The following is a 16,876-nucleotide window of genomic DNA, read 5'->3' on the forward strand; positions in this document are numbered from 1 at the left end:
GAACCAGTTGCTTGTTTCATTTTCACCCCGAGAGTAGTCGTGTAATTTTTTTTAATCATTAATCTTCGATACTTAAGTTTTACCAGTTTTGTCTTATCTGTAGAAATATTAAAATGTCATATACGTTGAATTTTTTTTGTATAGAAATAATTAGTTGTGTTTGTATACAAAACTGTTCCATAACAGAAACAAATACTTAATTAGACTTGTAAATTCAATTTGCTAAGGAAAGAGGTAATAGGTTTTCATATAGAAAATCAGTGTAAACAGTTTATTTTGTTGAAATTCGGTAGAAGTTGATTTTTTTCATCAATTTGAGCTTTTATTACTTAGGACTTATGATCCACTATTCAAATTTGGCCGGATATTGCATTTATTCGCTATTATCCGGATCCCGACATAATCATTTAAACAGATCCGGTTCCGGCCGGATCTATTTTTCTGGATCCATTAAATCATAGGTTTCGTATATTTAACAAAAATAGATCAGTAACTTATTATCTAAAACTAGGAGCAGTCTTTTTATAATATAAGAAAATTATATATTTAATTTAAACAACCACACTAAAATTACAACAAAACGTTATTTAAAAAGACGCAAGTAAGCTATCGAGCGTAAGCAACTTACAGTATCAGTACTTTTAATTAATGTTTACTGTAAGTTTACAAATATATTATTATGTAACCCTGTTGCTATCAAACAAAAACTTTTGATGAAAAAACAAAGATGAACTTTGTAGTTGCTCTTTGTTGGCATACTAGGCCATAGCTGTATTAATAAAAGCGTACTATTTTTTGTAAATTTTCTTTCTTCTCTACATAAAAAAACCAATATATTTATATTTAGATTTTAATACTACATAGATCTACATAGAACATATTTTTCAATGTTCTACAAAAAGGTTAGCAAAGTTAACTAGTCAGCGTTTATTACATACAAGCGAGATTTATTTGATTGGGACTTAATTTAAAAGTCATATTCAAAGAAAACATTACCAATAGTATGCAAAAGATAAAAAAAATTTACCTATAGAGTTTATGTAAGACAAACTGCTTTAAGATTTAGGCATTGTTTAAAATAAAAAAAACTGTACAAATCGCAATAGACAAAACTATTTCACTTATAGAATAACCTATTTAAAACTCAATAAATATCATTTATTCATTCATAATCATAGTTTGCTACTTTTTTTACTAATTTGAAAGTGATATCCGGCCGTATTTTACCAATTTTAAAAAAAGAATCCGAAACCGGCCGGAATTAATTTGAAAATAGTCCTGATACGGTAGATCACTACTTTGGAGTGTTAAAATTGAAGTATATCAACTTTGATTATTTTTCCAAACACCCTGCAAATAACAAGTAGTTTTAACTACTTTTTGTTTTAATTTATTTAAATAAATAATGAAACTTACCACACGACCACCAAAAACAGCATCCGAGACAATCTACGACCAGATTTTAATTTATTAATTTGTTTAAAACACAGTTAACTAAAAACAGTTATAGGTGTTTTTTAGTTGTATTACTAAAATATTTAGCATAAATTTGAACAAACGATACTTTTTCATAATAAAGTTTAGGACTACGTTTAGATTAAGAATAGTTTACGACTAAAAAGTTTTTACCAAGACATTTCTTAAATAAAGTTAAACTTATGTATTATTTAAACTGTTTTTATTCTCTTTAACTCTAGTGTTTTGATCATAAAAATTTACCCAAAAAAAAAGGTATTTGATAAATTTATGCATCAAAATCTTTACCATAAAAAAACTAGTTAGTAATAATTCTTAAATAAAAATTAAAAAACATTTATGTATTTTTAAAAAATTAACTACAAATTCAAATTTAGTAACAATTAAAGTTTAAAAATGCTGCATTACAACAAAATAAATATAGTTTTTTTGAGAAGTTGCAAAAATTACAAAAAAAAAGTACAAAATAAAAACTTTAAAAAAATTAGGACAAATGTTAAAGTCATAAAAAAAATGATTTTTTTTATTCAGCAAGCCATTTTTAATTTACAAAACCAAAGTTTTAAATACATATAAAGACTTAAATAATATTTTTAGTGTGTAATGTAATTTAAAAAAATCAGACTTATTGCTATGAAAATAAAAGCACATGATGGCAGAGACTTTACTTCAAGTGTAAACAATATTGAGCAAAAAATTTCATTTAGACTACTTCAAACAAACCAAAATGTATTTTAAATATGAAAACTGTCAGATTTAAGGTAGACTTACACATTAAACTTAAAAAATAACAACTTATACTTTTGTGTATAAACAAGTACTATGTTTGTAGTGTCATCATGAAGCTGTCAATCAAAACTAAATATAACTATAAGGTAATAGTTATAGGACGGACAATATTTTGACTATTTTTCTTCTAGTATAACATCTACACTTGTCATAGTACTTATGAGCATGAATTTTGTATTTCGAAATCATTTTACTTTAAAAAATTACTTTAATTTAGTAGTATTGAAATTTCAAGTTTTGTTACGAAGTTAAGTTTGTTGAAACCTAGAATTGCTAAAATGAAACTATAATGTTGTCTGTTTTTGACAACCATAAATGTATATGACTGATTTGTACAGTATTTATGGTGTCACAATAAATATTGATTACAGTAAAGAACATTATTTAAGGCAAAGTTACGAGCATAAAGTTAACTTTATAGGCAAATTTATAAATTTTTCAAAAAACATAAAACTTTAATGTCAATTATTTTCCTTATCTTAAAAGAAATTAAAATTTTTTTTTTATTTTAGAGAACGCACCTTTGTCTTTAATTAGAAAAAAATATTAGGTTTGGGGTTTAAATTATTTCATGGGGTCCCTCCAAAAATAAAAGTTTTTTTTTTTCATTATTATGGTATTAGAATCAAAAATAATTTTTTTTTCCCTTAGTTTGCATGTTATTTAAACTCTTAGATTTTTATTTTATAAATAATGTTAATATCTTTTACGATTTGGCAGATCTTGCACGCGCTACTGATGTTATTGTTGGCGTGGTGGAGGATGCTCCATTCCATTTCTGGTTTGGTTCCATACCTATCAAAATACTGTTAAACGAAATCTGACAATCTTGTACTATTCTTTTTATTTGTAAATAAGATCTGCCAAATATGCAACCTTGAACGAATGGAAATTTTAGCAGAAGATAGTAAACAATTACTAAATAAAAGACGTGATATTTCAAACAACTGTGCACACAACCGACGGTTCTTCTTGAAATAACACCTTGGCGCCTTCTCACCTTTCATACTTTTCATTCACCTTCCACATACACACATACATTCACTTAACATATATTAATATAATTATATATCCTAAGTAACATATAGTTTTATTCATTTATTATTTATATCTATTTCACACAAGTCAGTTTCTATTCTCTGAAATTTCATATATTCACTTTACCTTCCGACTATAATTATTCACACCTTTATATGTTAAGTTCCAAGTTTAATTGGAAGCCTGTATTCAAATCACAGATAAACCGTGCTTTTTTACCTACTACGCCCAAGAAAGCTAGTAGGTTTTTTACTGCAGGTTTATACTTAGCATATGACTAACTTGTTGTTTTACATTTTAACTTTCATTAATAACACAATTTACTTATTAAATATTTAAAATATCTGTATGGGATATTTAAATTAAACAGCCGACTCCTACTTAACCAATTAATTATTTTATTAATTAAAAAATACAATATATATTTAATTTAGGTCATTATGACTTTATATATGTCGCTGTAAATTAATTATCGGTCAGTACATTGTAAGCCCAATAACAATTTTGTTTTTTGTGTTTTGTTTTTTTCTTAAAGTTTAATTTTTTCATTTTTTATTTTTGTATTTGAACTAAATCTGCTTCCTAATTCTATATAACTTTGATTCAATCATTACAAACATTTAATATTTAATATACATGTTACATCGAGTTTCTGTGATTTTTATTGCCTTCAGCGTCGTTAAGTTTTATTAAATATTATTGATTCACTAACTAATGGTTAATGTTTTTATTTTTGTTCAAAATAGATTACATTAAAACTAAATCAATGTTCTTTGCAATACAAATTAAATAGTTTAATTAACCTTATATACATTGTGACGTAATTATTAGTTGTAACGAATGTATTTTTCATTAGTTAACTACAATAAAATTTGAATTAGTTATCCTTCCCATTAACGTGAGTTGTTTGTTTATATTATGTTTTGTTGTGTAATTTAGCTTACTTTAATTATTTTAGACTTAATAATCACAAATATTGTATAGTTTTATAACAGTCAGATTTAATATTAAATATTTTACTTACTAATAACTATTATCTGTAGAAAATATCTTATTTTAATGAAAACATGTGTACACCTACTTTATTCTATGCTTCTATTCTCTCATTACAGTAATTATTTTTTTTACAGAACCCAGTTGAAGTGTGTTGATTCGTTGACACACAGAAACATATGTTGGTAGAATAAAGGAAGATTACTGTATAGTTTGTTTTTAAGTAAACTAATATATACTTTTTAAACACATAAACAAATGTTTATAACCATATGTGCAGTAACTTGACATAAAACACATTTTAGTTATAATTATTTACACCATACTCTTAGAAGAAATGTCTAATTCAGGGTTTCCCAAACTCATTTACTAAATCGCCCCCTTTTCAGAAATTTGAAAAAAATCGCCCCCAACGATTTTAAAAAGTAGTTTTTCTCTTGAGTACAAACTTTTGAGTCAAAAAAATTGTGTTCGAAATGTAATTTAGTCTGGTATTTCTTATACACGCACTTTTGGGTTGTGTTCAAAGTAGTTTACAGGGCTTGAGAAAATAAGTTACTGTTGTTTTCCTTTAAGCCCAGTAAAGTGTATCTAAATACTTAAATATTAAAAAGCCTTCGGTAATCAATAATCAATCCTGTTTAAATATGAATTGTTTTGAAAGTAATGTAATTTTTAGGGTAGTGGTGGACAACTTTTGTAGTCAGCAATTCATATTTACTAAAAAATCTTTTCTAGTTTCAACTCGTTAAAAAAATGTAATTGCGGGCTGCATAATTTAAAAAAATAACATATAGAAAACTAAAAAACTCGAACATAATTGTAATAAAATGATTTACTATTATTGTGATCTAGGAAATACTAAAGTAACTGAAAACCAAATTGAAAGTGTATTTTAAAATCATAAGCATCAAAAAACTAAATTTTGTTTATTTTGCACAAGTAGTTAAAGTTACTTGGCGGGTCGAAATTTCATTGGATCTGGACCGTAAGTTACCCATCTGAAATCTTAACTGAAACCTGACATTATAACTATCTCTCATTTAACGAATTTCGGACATTCAGAGTGAATACTAGTTAACTTATTTAAGCCGCACAAAATACTTAAATTTTTTTAAAAATAGGCATATTCTAAAATTAAATATCAGAGATTAAAAAACTATAAAAAAATGAACAGATTTTTTTAAACATAATGAAATAGATATTAAAACATTATTGCTGATCCAGTTTTAGGAAGTTTGACCGACTTGTTGATTATCTCACATGAAAAGTGGGTTTATCAATAGCTTCTGTTTATGCAGTAAAATTATCAATTTCAATGCTGAGATATATTATAATCAAATTAGTTGTAAAGTTAAAAATTTAATTCTAAACTTTTTAAACTATATGTTTTGTAGTAGAATACCATTAAATAGCATTTGACTTAAAATAACCTTTAGGAAATTAAACCTTAATTTTAACTTTTTTTTTCTTCATTTTAATTCAAAAAAAGATCAAATGTTTTACAGTTAATTCTTTGAACAGAAAGTAATCAAATAAAAAATTCCTTTAATTGTGTTAAAACTTTCTTTTGTAACTGTAGCAGTCTTTTTGATTGCTTATTTAATACTGTTAAATTTCATTTTTTCTCTAGTTATTAGCCTATAATAATTTACCAGAAGAAAATAGTGAAAAACTAAAAGCTAGTGTTGAAAAACTATTAAAATAAACAACATATTCTAATTGCTAATATATTAAAAAATAAGATAAAACAAAAAACAGTTGTATTAATAGTTTAAAAATATTAAATATTGTAGATTTTCAAACAGTAATAAATCAAGTTAGAAAATAAATTTGAGTCTAAAAATCTTTTAAATGAAAAATTTGAAATCATTTCAAATAGAGACATCAAATCTATACTCTTTTAAAACCAAAAATAATTTTTGAAATAAAAACTTTAATGGTTATCAAGGTTTTTTTATTTATACAGATTAAACAAGTAATAAAAAAAATATGTCAAATAAATTTCTTTCAAACAAATACTTTAACCACTATGCTCTAAAAACTATTAGTGTAATGTAAATCGACAAACATAAACTACAAAGTTAACCAGGTCAAAACAAAGCTATTAACATACTTAAAACATAAACAATTTTGTAAATACAGTAGACTTTCTCTTCAATTCGCACTTTGAACAAAATAAAAAAATTTAAACTCAAAAATTATTACCAGTTTTTTTACAAAATGATAAATTTAAATATGTTATATGCAATACCGTTATGAATAAACATGAAATCAACTAAAACATAAAACAAATATTCATAAAAAAAAAAGTTCTATATAAGTTTTTAAATATTGTGTATTTTTTGTTTTATTAATACTTAGTTAGTAATAGACTTTATTTAAGTTAAATTTAAGAAAGTATAAGTTTGCAATTTTTTGGGTAAAAAGTGCGAACTCAAGAGGAAGTCTACCGTAATTAATATTTATTAGGCATTATGCAAACCTGTTATAGAGTAAATAACTTAAAAGAATTTTTAATATAAAAAGACTACTTAAATACAATACAAACCAGGTTAAACAAGAAGTATTTTAAAAAATCAAATAAATAAATAAAAACTTTCATAAAATAATGTCTGCTACTGAATTCTAATATAATGCGAAGGATGAGGTTCATGAATGCTTGCAAGTTTTTCTAATCTAATTCTAAATCAGTCAATAAAGCCTCAAGTCACCTCCTTTACAAATATCTAGATTAGATATTTTGCTCAAGATGTTGATAACTAAACTGAAAGCTTTCTCAACAACATAGCTAGAAGGAAAAATTAAACACAACAATCTAAATTCCTCTCAAGTTATTGGATACTTTTGCCTTAGTTTTTGTTGAGTCTAAAAGCTTTCATTTTGTTCTTTGGAAAAAAATTACTTTTTGTTCAAGGTCAGTTTGTAAGTCGGAGAAGGTTTCCTGTGAGTCGTTTACTTTAAAAAGATCTGCCACGAAGGGATCCATATTTTTATTTATATGATAGCTTTTTTGTGTCAAATCGAAATTTTACTACTTAATATGTTGAAATTGTTTAAATTCCAGATTTAAAAAAAAAGTTTTCCAAAATTATCAAATTCCAGGTTTTACAGGTAAGTTGGCAACCCTGTATAGTTTTATTTCTTAGTCTAACTTAATGACTTTTAAAAAAACAATCGGAAATATTATGAGGTGATAGTTAATTTAGAAAACATAGATTTTTACAAACCATTTATGATCCTAAATAACATATATGTAAGGTTAAAAAATAGTGAAAAGAATTCCGATCGTCTATGATCTATGTAAGTGTTAAATAAGAAAATATATAATTGAAAATATGTAACTAACTTGAAAGTAAGAGTCATAAATACTTGATTTTTTCTCTATATTTTACATAAACACAATAAACGTTTTTGTTTAAGTTTTACCACAGGGTCAATAGCAAGCTATATATATAATAGCAAGCTAAAATTATTAAAATAGCAAAATCAAAAGTAAAAATTTTATGACATCCCAAAATTTTAAAATCGCCCCCTTACTAGTTATCACCCACCCTTTCGCCCCCTTACTAATTATCACCCCCCGAAATACTGAAATCGACCCCAGGGGGGCGATATCGCCCACTTTGGGAAACCCTGGTCTAATTATTTCCCTGATAACTTGATATACTTAAAACATGTACAAATTACTTGTAAACATATCAAGTTTAAAAGTTTTGTTTGATCAAATTAAATATTTGAAATTTTATTAAAATTAAATCTTTTTAACTGAAGACATCTTTTAATGAAATTTTATATTTTATAAAACTAAATTCTATAAGCAAAAAAAAAAACTGAATACTGGGGTGATTTTTAGAAATTTTTTCTAGGTTTTGTGCTTTTTTTTTTTTTAGTTGTACAAAATTACTGAATAGATACTGTACTGCTACTGTAATTGTATTTTATAAAAACATAAATATGTTTTTTTATTTTTAGTAGTTTACTGTATAAAATGTCAAATTCAAAAGAAACAGTAACAAATTTTTTGATAAACTGTTTAAAAGCCGTTAAAGTAGGCTTAGTGAAAATGGACTTAGTTAATATAATTTTACTTTAGTATTTTATTTTATATTTTTGTTTTTGTTTTTTAATCGAATATTTATTTTTTTACATAAAAGCTGTTTAAAATTCCAGATTTTCTAAATATTTTTTATTGAGCGTTAACTTAGCTCGATTAGCAATTTTTGAAGTTTAAAATAAAATTTTCAAACTTTAGATCCAATTATTTTCTGTATGTTGAAAGCTAACTAAGAATTTTTTTGTTCTAGAGAACACTCATTTGTCTTTAAATTAAAACAAATCTAATGGATTAGGGTTTGAATTTTTCAGTTGGGCCTCTTAGAAAAAATGTACTTTTTTGTAATTTTTACTTAAACGGATGTTTATAAAAAAAAAAAAATTTTAATTGTAATATTCTTAGTTTGCTGTGTTCTCAAGAGTTGTTTGTTTTCTTTTCTAATCTTTAATATTTTAATAATGTATACAAATATGCCCGATTGTAAATTTAAAAAACCTTCAATTTTTAAAGGTATTCAGCAGAATTTTTTTCAAACTTATTTTAATACACTTAATTAAGACTATTTTAAATGGTTCACGCTTTTTTTATTTAATCTGTTTTTTTTAAGACATGACCCATGTACGTTTTACTAAAATTATCATTAATTGAACATGAAATCTTTCATAAAAGAAATATCTCAAAAATTAAATAATATTTTTAAATTCCGTAAAAATTGGCTTGTAGTTTGTACTTACAGCCTTTATATAAGAGCTGATGTTATTTTTTGGAAAAAAATGTTGAACAGCTCTTTCATGCCCCTGGTGAGCTTTAAAGTTAACATATACCTAAAAATTGTAATGATTATGTATGACATGATAAACTTACTTTAGTCTAGAAAACCTGATGTAGTCCGATGGAGTAGGAATTGTATCTGTTGAATTTTTAGTTTGCAATGAAACAATTCAGTTTCAAATTTATTCATTTCTGCTATAGATGTATGTTACTCAGCTTACGTAGTTTAAGATGCTTAAAAACGTATTTTTTTTAATTGTCACTTTTGATAAAAGAACAAATAATAATAATTTTTAGTCAAAAACATTTTTAAATTTCCTTATCTCTATCTGTAAAACAAAACAAGTGCATGTTAATTAAAGGCATGTCTTTGAATAAATTAAAAAAAAGAAGAAATAATAACTAAAATATAACTTAAATAGCGGACTAAGTTTTTAAAGTTTTAAACTATACTGTATACACATGTTTTATGTATAAAACTTTTAATTAATACATCAGTACTATATCGTTAGTTCAATAAAGTTTTTAAGTTGAAATAAAAACAAAACACTTAATTTTTCACTTTTTTTTTTAGCTGTAACAGATCTTAGCAAGAGTTAATACGTTTTGAATAATTATGTTGTTTGTATAAGCGAGGGAAGGGTAATCGGCGTCAGGGTATCTAAACTTTTTCTCTGCCCCGCCGCATTTATAACACAGTTGTTTTCACCAGTTACGAAACCTTCTTTTTTTATTTAGTTTTACAAATGTTAAATTGAAAAACAAAAGCAAGTATTACAGCTTTATGTTGGTTAATAAATTGTTTATACGACCGGACAACTTGATTTTTTAAAGAAAATAGAAAATGTTTTACTTAATCAAACTTAGGACTAAACAATTTCAATTTTATTATTAATTAGTTTATTTATCTTTAAATTATTTTTAATTTAAGTAGCTTAAGTCTTTAAGATGATTTGATGGGAAGTTTACATTTTAGACATAACATTTATTATTACTGTTTTATATTCAACAAACTTTTCTTATTAAAAAAATGTTTTTTAAAGAACTATTTTAAAGAAGAATAATACAACTAAGCATTTAAAAAGTAGTTAAAATATGTTAAAATTGATTGTTTTTAAACAAACATATTTAGCAGATGCTTACAAAAAATAAACATCATATATACTTATTGAAAAATTATTAGACTTTGTTTTTGTAGGCAGTTACTCAAAGGTTTACGTAAAACCATTACACATTATTAAACGCATGAATTTCTATTTACGTAAGTGTTGGTAATAATTTTTAATTAGTGGATGAGTTTTATTAAAAAAAAAACAATACTAACTAAATAAGGAGTTTTATAATTGAAATGTTATACAATTTTTCTTTAATCAAAGTTTATATTTTGTACAGGGGCTTCACGTTTGAGCAGATGTTAACTTGAAAAAAGTATTTCTTATTAAATAATTTTAAAACAAAAAATATAATCTTTTAAATAAACTTTTCTTTAAAACGATTTGCTCTAATTTAGTATTTTTGTTTTTTTAATTAGTTTTGTAAGGTATCAAATTAAGAAACTTTTTAAATAATTTCAAATTTTCCGCTAACCATAAGGAAGATATCACCCGTCGCCGCTTAACAAGTACAATATAAACTAAAAACTGTTTTTTTTTAATAAAAAGGCTGTAATTAATTTTTTCATACATAGTCCCATATACTAACAAAGCAATAATTAGAGCGGCTTTACTTTTTTATATTAAAATTTTACATTAACTTAAAGTTGTAGATTTGAAATAAAAACAAATTACTTTAGATTTTAAAAGAAGAACTAATTTTAAGCTTAACACTTTTTTAACGAAAAAATATATACTTGGTTAACTTTAAATTTTATTTAGTTATACAATTTTTTAAATTTTTGAAAACAGTTTTAAAATAATTGAACGAAACTAACATGAAAAATATTTATTTAACATAAATAAGTATTTCATTACTTGTACTTCAGAACTTGTACTTGTGAACTAAGCTTAACTATAACTTTCAAGTTTTAAATAAAGTTTTTTTTTGTAAAATGGTAGTTATTACAGTTATTGTCTCAATTAAGTTTAAATTAGTATAAAATATTTTGTGCAGGACAAAAATATTAAAAGCTCCATTTAAAATACTCATTATGCTGGTTTCCTGCTAAAACGAAAATGTCATAAATCTTAAGCCAGCTATGAGTTTATGAACTCTATCGTTATTTTTATACTTTTTACAGGTATTATGTATTTTTTCTAAATTTTTTCAGTATTCAAGCTTAATTTACATTATCTAATTAATCTTTTGCTACTTGTTACATATTTTTCAATTAGGCTGGCTAATGTTCTTCAAAATGTAATATTTGATAAAAAATATTAAGTTATTAAGTGTTGTTCAGATTTTCATTTGTTGAGTAATTTGAAGTAGTTACTTAATTTTACTTTTCAGACTTGATAAAAAATAAAACATCAGGCTAGTTTTTTGTTTCAAAGAGTAGCAACTTTAATTTAAAATGATTAAAAACACTTTAAAATAACTAAATGTCTTAAGTAGAGCTAAAGTTCCTGATACATTAACTGAAACTAATCAGAAATATTATATAACTAAAAACTGTGTTTAACCCAAAGACATTCCATAAAATTAGTCATATTAAAATGAAAAGAGCAAGGAGTTACAGTTTAGGATGTAAAACTGTTTTAAAATAAAATTTTATTAAAAATTAAATACAATTTTAAAATAAGTTATTCTAATAAATTTAGATATTGGTGTTATGTGTTTTTGATTATATTGAGGTGAGACCAATAAAAAGTTTATAGCTACTGTCAAACATTATAAGTATATTTAGTTTTACAACAATTATTTGCCATTTTTATTGTTTTTTTTTCTCTTCTATCTTTTTTAAATACAAGAACAAGAGTCAAACTAAACAAGTTCATTTACATCACTAATTACACGAATTATTTTTACCAGTTGAAGTTTTTGCCTTGGTCGTTTTAAAAGAATAAAGTTATTTTTCTAAGTTAATTGAGATATAAGTTTATTATGTGTGGCTTATAGATAAATTAAAAAACTGTGAAATTAAAAAATTCTGATTGATTCAGACTCCTTTGCAATATTTAATTTGTTTGATTTTTCCAAAAGACTAGTTGTTATTGCTAAAATCAGATTTTTTTTTCACAACATTTCTTTGATATCAAATCATTTTTATTAACTTTGTTAAGTACTGAAGCTTAAATACCATTAACTTGATTCACTTTTTGAATGTTTTGGACAGTACGTTAAACTGTTACAAAGTGGATAATAACCGACTTGATAACCGAAAGGTTCATCGTGCACCAGGTATTAGGATTAAATACTTTGAGCGCATTTTATTGTTCACTGAACAGTATAAAGCATCTAATTCAGATTAATCATAATTTTTTTTTGCACCAAAGAGTTGGAACACTGTAAACAGTTGAAAGAACCTTTATTAACGTTTATGTATTTAAAGAATGTCTTTGCTAACTGGAAGATTAGAGGTTTAACTATGTTTTATTAAATACTATTATTCTATTTTTTAATAAATGACTTTTAACATTTACTTGTCGACTATAAAATACAAAGTGCAAAATTTTTATTTGTTTTAGGTTTTAAGTTTTTCTTAACTATCTTCCATACTTTTCTTTAAAGTTTTGAAAAGCTAAATGCCTTATTACGCTTTGAAATATTTACTGTTATTATTTTTTATTACAATTAGTTTAACTATTTTTTTAATGGAGTTCGTCTTTAAATGAATATTCTTGTCGTTGTTTTAAATCACTAAAAACTATTAATTAGTTATTTGTTTATTAAAATAGTATACAACTGTTTTTCAACTATTTCAGTTTCTATCTTTAAAAAGTACTAACAAAATGTGTTTAGACAACCAAAACGTAGACAATGTCCAAAAGGTAATGATTTTATTACTAAACTGTTTTTTATTATACATTTTAAGGTTTGTGATCAAAAATCCAAACACATTAGAGCGTAAACTTAAGTTATAACGTTTAATAAAGAATTTATTTTTGTTTTTTCTTGTAACTACACGACTAAAAAAATAACACTGACAAGATATTTTAAAGGCGTTGGAAGAGAAGACCCTCGGAAACGCGGCTTACAAGAAAAGGGATTTCGAAACTGCGCTTTCTCACTACAACAATGCTTTCGAGCTCAACGGTAGGAACATCACCTTCCTCTTAAACAAGGCGGCAGTGCACTTCGAGATGGGAGACATGGACAGGTGCAGGGAAGTTTGCCACACGGCCGTCGAAGTCGGAAGGGAGAATCGCGTCGATTACAAACTGATTGGAAAGTTTGTCATTGATAAGAAGTTGTGATTTATTAATCTTAAGGTTTTACGTAGCTGACAAGGAGTTTCAAAGGTTGCTGTAGTGCTTGTTAAAACTGCTTGCACAGTAATTAGGTTTTAAAACTACAAGTTACACATTATATCAAAGGTCTTTTATATCACTTTAAAAAAATGTTGAAGTTCTTCATTTAGTGATTTTTTATTAGAAGTTTGTCAAAAGCAACAAAAACTATTGTAAATAAACTTAAATTATAAGAGAAGCCAAAATTTCTAAACTGATGCATTAGCTGTTAAACAACTTATCAAGAATATATGGTATTACTTTTTTCTTTTCTTTATCAGGGCTTTCACAGGGGTCGGAAATTCTTACTACAAAGAGAAAAACTTCAAAGGGGCCAAGAAGTTTTACGACAAATCTCTGCTGGAAAACAGATGCAAAAAGACGATCCAAAAGTACAACGATTGCAACAAAAAGCTTGAGGCCCAAAAGAAGGCCTACATCAATCCCGAAATAGCTATTGAAGAGAAAAACAAAGGAAAAGAGTGCTTCAAAAAAGGTAAGTTTCGTAGCAAATTAAACAACAGAGCACTGAAAAAATCATTTACCAAATGTTTAGACTGGTAAAACTTAAAAGTCACTAATTGTTTTTTACCTTTAAAAGTTTTGACTAATAAAAAACACTCATTGAAATTTATAGTGTAAGATTTACTAGTTTTGATGACAATCAGTAATAGTGTTATTTTATGATACTGCTGTTTGCCTAAAACATCAAAGCAGTATTATTGAATTAATAAATTATTAAATGTTTCTGTTTTTTTTATTTATTCGTTATATAAACATATAATAACAAATTTTGGATTAAATTAGTTTATATACTGCAAAAATGTTTAAACTATATTTTTAAGTATTTTATGTAATTATATTTTTTTAAATGTTGCTCCTCAAACCTTTGACATCATTACGCGTCGCCCCTGACGATTGCTTTTTTAAAAGTTTAAACACACCATTTATACCACACATGTTACAAAACTAGATTTTAGTGAAAAACTTTGAGATCAACTTATAACTCCTGAAACAATATTTTATCTTTAACAACATGAAATTGTTAAATTTGATTACCGCTTTACAAAATAAAACTTATAATGCGCATTATCATAGCTTTATCATTTTCAAACCAGGTGATTTCCCAGCGGCGAAAAAGCATTACGATGAGTCGATCAAAAGAAACCCGGATGCGGTTGCCACGTACTCCAACCGCTGTGCGGTCTTCATGATGTTGTACGAATTCAGCCACGCATTGAAAGACGCTGAAAGATGCATCAAAATCGACCCTAAATTTGGTTTGTCTTTATTTTAATGGAATATTTTAACTCTATATAAGATTCAAAAGAAATTTCAAACTTATTGTGTTGTGTAAAAATGCATACAAAAAAAATTATATCTAAGAATTACGTTCTTAATAAAAAAAATGGTTCATGCAGAACACTACCCATTTTTTCTGCTTAGAGAACTTTTTTTTAACTATATTAGTAGTATATTTTTAATAAATATCTAATGTTTGCTAAAAATAATCAAACTTATTGGGACAAAATAACTTTAGTAAGCTTTTCTCTACTACCAATAGGTACAATAAGACTTATAAACTTTAAATCATTACGTTGAATAGCAAGAATTTAGAATAAACAGTTTCTTGTGATGTTTTTAAAGTTATAAGTTATTCATCAAAGTATACAGTTTCTTCCATACGGTAAAAAAAGGTTAAACAGTAAAAATAGTTTTCAAAAATTTTTAATACAGTAAAAGGATACGTGAGAAAAGGAGGTTGTTTAGAGGCGATGAAGAAGTACAGTGAAGCGATCGATGCTTACAAGATGGCACTTGAGATCAACCCTCTAAACAAGGAAGCTGAAAACGGCTACTCGAGATGCATGCAAGTTTGATACGTTCTACCAGTGTTTCTAAAGTGATTTTTTATACAATTTAAAGCTTTTAAAGTACGGATGCTTTGTACAAGTTTATTTCAACAAGACAGAAAAACATTTAATTAAATAAAAACTAAAAAACAACAAATTTTTTTTAATAACCTAGTTTATCATCACAACTACTTTAAAAGACCAATTTTGGTTATACAATTGTTTTTGTTTTATTAACTTAGTATATTATACTTTAAAGCAGTGGTCGGCACGCTACTTCGAATCCGTGAACCCTAAATCACAAAATTAAATTTTTGTGCACCCTAATTTGCATTCTTTAGCGCCGCTAGTGTTTAAGAATATGTAAACACTTTTAATCGTTTTTTTTTACTATTAATTCAGTAACACCTAGTTAATTTTTACACGCTAACTTTAAATTTACCAGTTTACGCTACCCATTTCTAGGCTAAAAGTGGAAGTATTTTTACATACTGTAACAGAATAAAACTAGGAGAGTACAAAAATGGTCGTTTTATTGATAACAAAATGGTCATTTAGATATTAAGGTTGAATATGTCTTAAATGTAGAAAGACTAAAAAAAAAAATTTAGTTTAGTTTCTGCGCAAAAAAAATCATGTACCCCAAAATAAGTTTCATGCACCCCAAAAGTCTCGTGCGCCCAAAAAGAAATTTCATGTACACTAGTGTGCACCAGTGTACACCGTGCCGACCACTGCTTTAAAGCATAGTGATTTTATACTTTATAATCTTTTCTGTTCAGCAAAAACACAAGAACATGAATGAAGGAAGCAAACAGGAGTTTCAAGAAAGAGCGATGAATAATCCAAAAGTGAGAGAGATTATGCAAGATCCAATCATCAGAAACATCCTCCAACAATTACAGCAAGACCCTTCAGCCGTCAAAGAGTTAGTATTTGCTTGTGTTGTAATATATAGAAAAGTTATGTAATAGCTTGTTTAAAACAGTAGTCTGTGCTTTTAACACAACATAAAACAAAAGGATGGTTGTATTTGAAAAAGCAATATCTATAGTTAGTGTATTTTTAGGCTAATGTATGTATTTTAGTTTGCACGCTATATAGCTTATTTTAGCTTACAAAAAATAATTTAGGTATGTTTACAGACAAGTTATTGTACACGGCAACAAACTGTAAGTCGTTTAATTAATTAAAACTAATTTTAAAAAGATTTTTAAAAACGATCATTCTTAAACAGGCATTTTAAGAATCATAAAATTGCCCAAAAGCTTGAGAAGTTGATGGATTACGGAATTCTTCAAGTCAGGTAATCCGCCACGCAACATTACTAGGATATTGGAAGATTGTTTAGCTTTTAATAATGTGTTGAATGAAATTTTTTCGTATTATTTTTTTAGGCTCGTTGTTGTATATGTAACTGAATAAAAAAGTTTATAAAATAGTATCTTGAATTTTGATTAGTTATCTTATTCACATTAAACAATTAAATTTATCATCCTTAAATTTAATTTTGT

The 16,876-nt window shown here is 25.7% G+C and overlaps 1 protein-coding gene across 1 annotated transcript; it reads left to right on the plus strand.

Annotated features, from left to right (window-relative positions):
* The first annotated feature begins 13,011 nt into the window (after window positions 1-13,011).
* Window positions 13,012-16,672, plus strand: LOC145841502 (stress-induced-phosphoprotein 1-like). Its single transcript, XM_082948862.1, has 7 exons — window positions 13,012-13,050; window positions 13,222-13,451; window positions 13,791-14,005; window positions 14,628-14,789; window positions 15,247-15,383; window positions 16,145-16,290; window positions 16,600-16,672. The coding sequence occupies exons 1-7, from the start codon at window positions 13,012-13,014 to the stop codon at window positions 16,670-16,672; spliced, it is 1,002 nt and encodes a 333-aa protein (XP_082804988.1).
* The last annotated feature ends 204 nt before the right edge of the window (window positions 16,673-16,876 follow it).

This window comes from Thalia democratica, chromosome 7 (genome assembly GCF_965202585.1).
Source record: "Thalia democratica chromosome 7, ktThaDemo2.hap1.1, whole genome shotgun sequence".
Lineage (NCBI taxonomy): Eukaryota > Metazoa > Chordata > Thaliacea > Salpida > Salpidae > Thalia > Thalia democratica.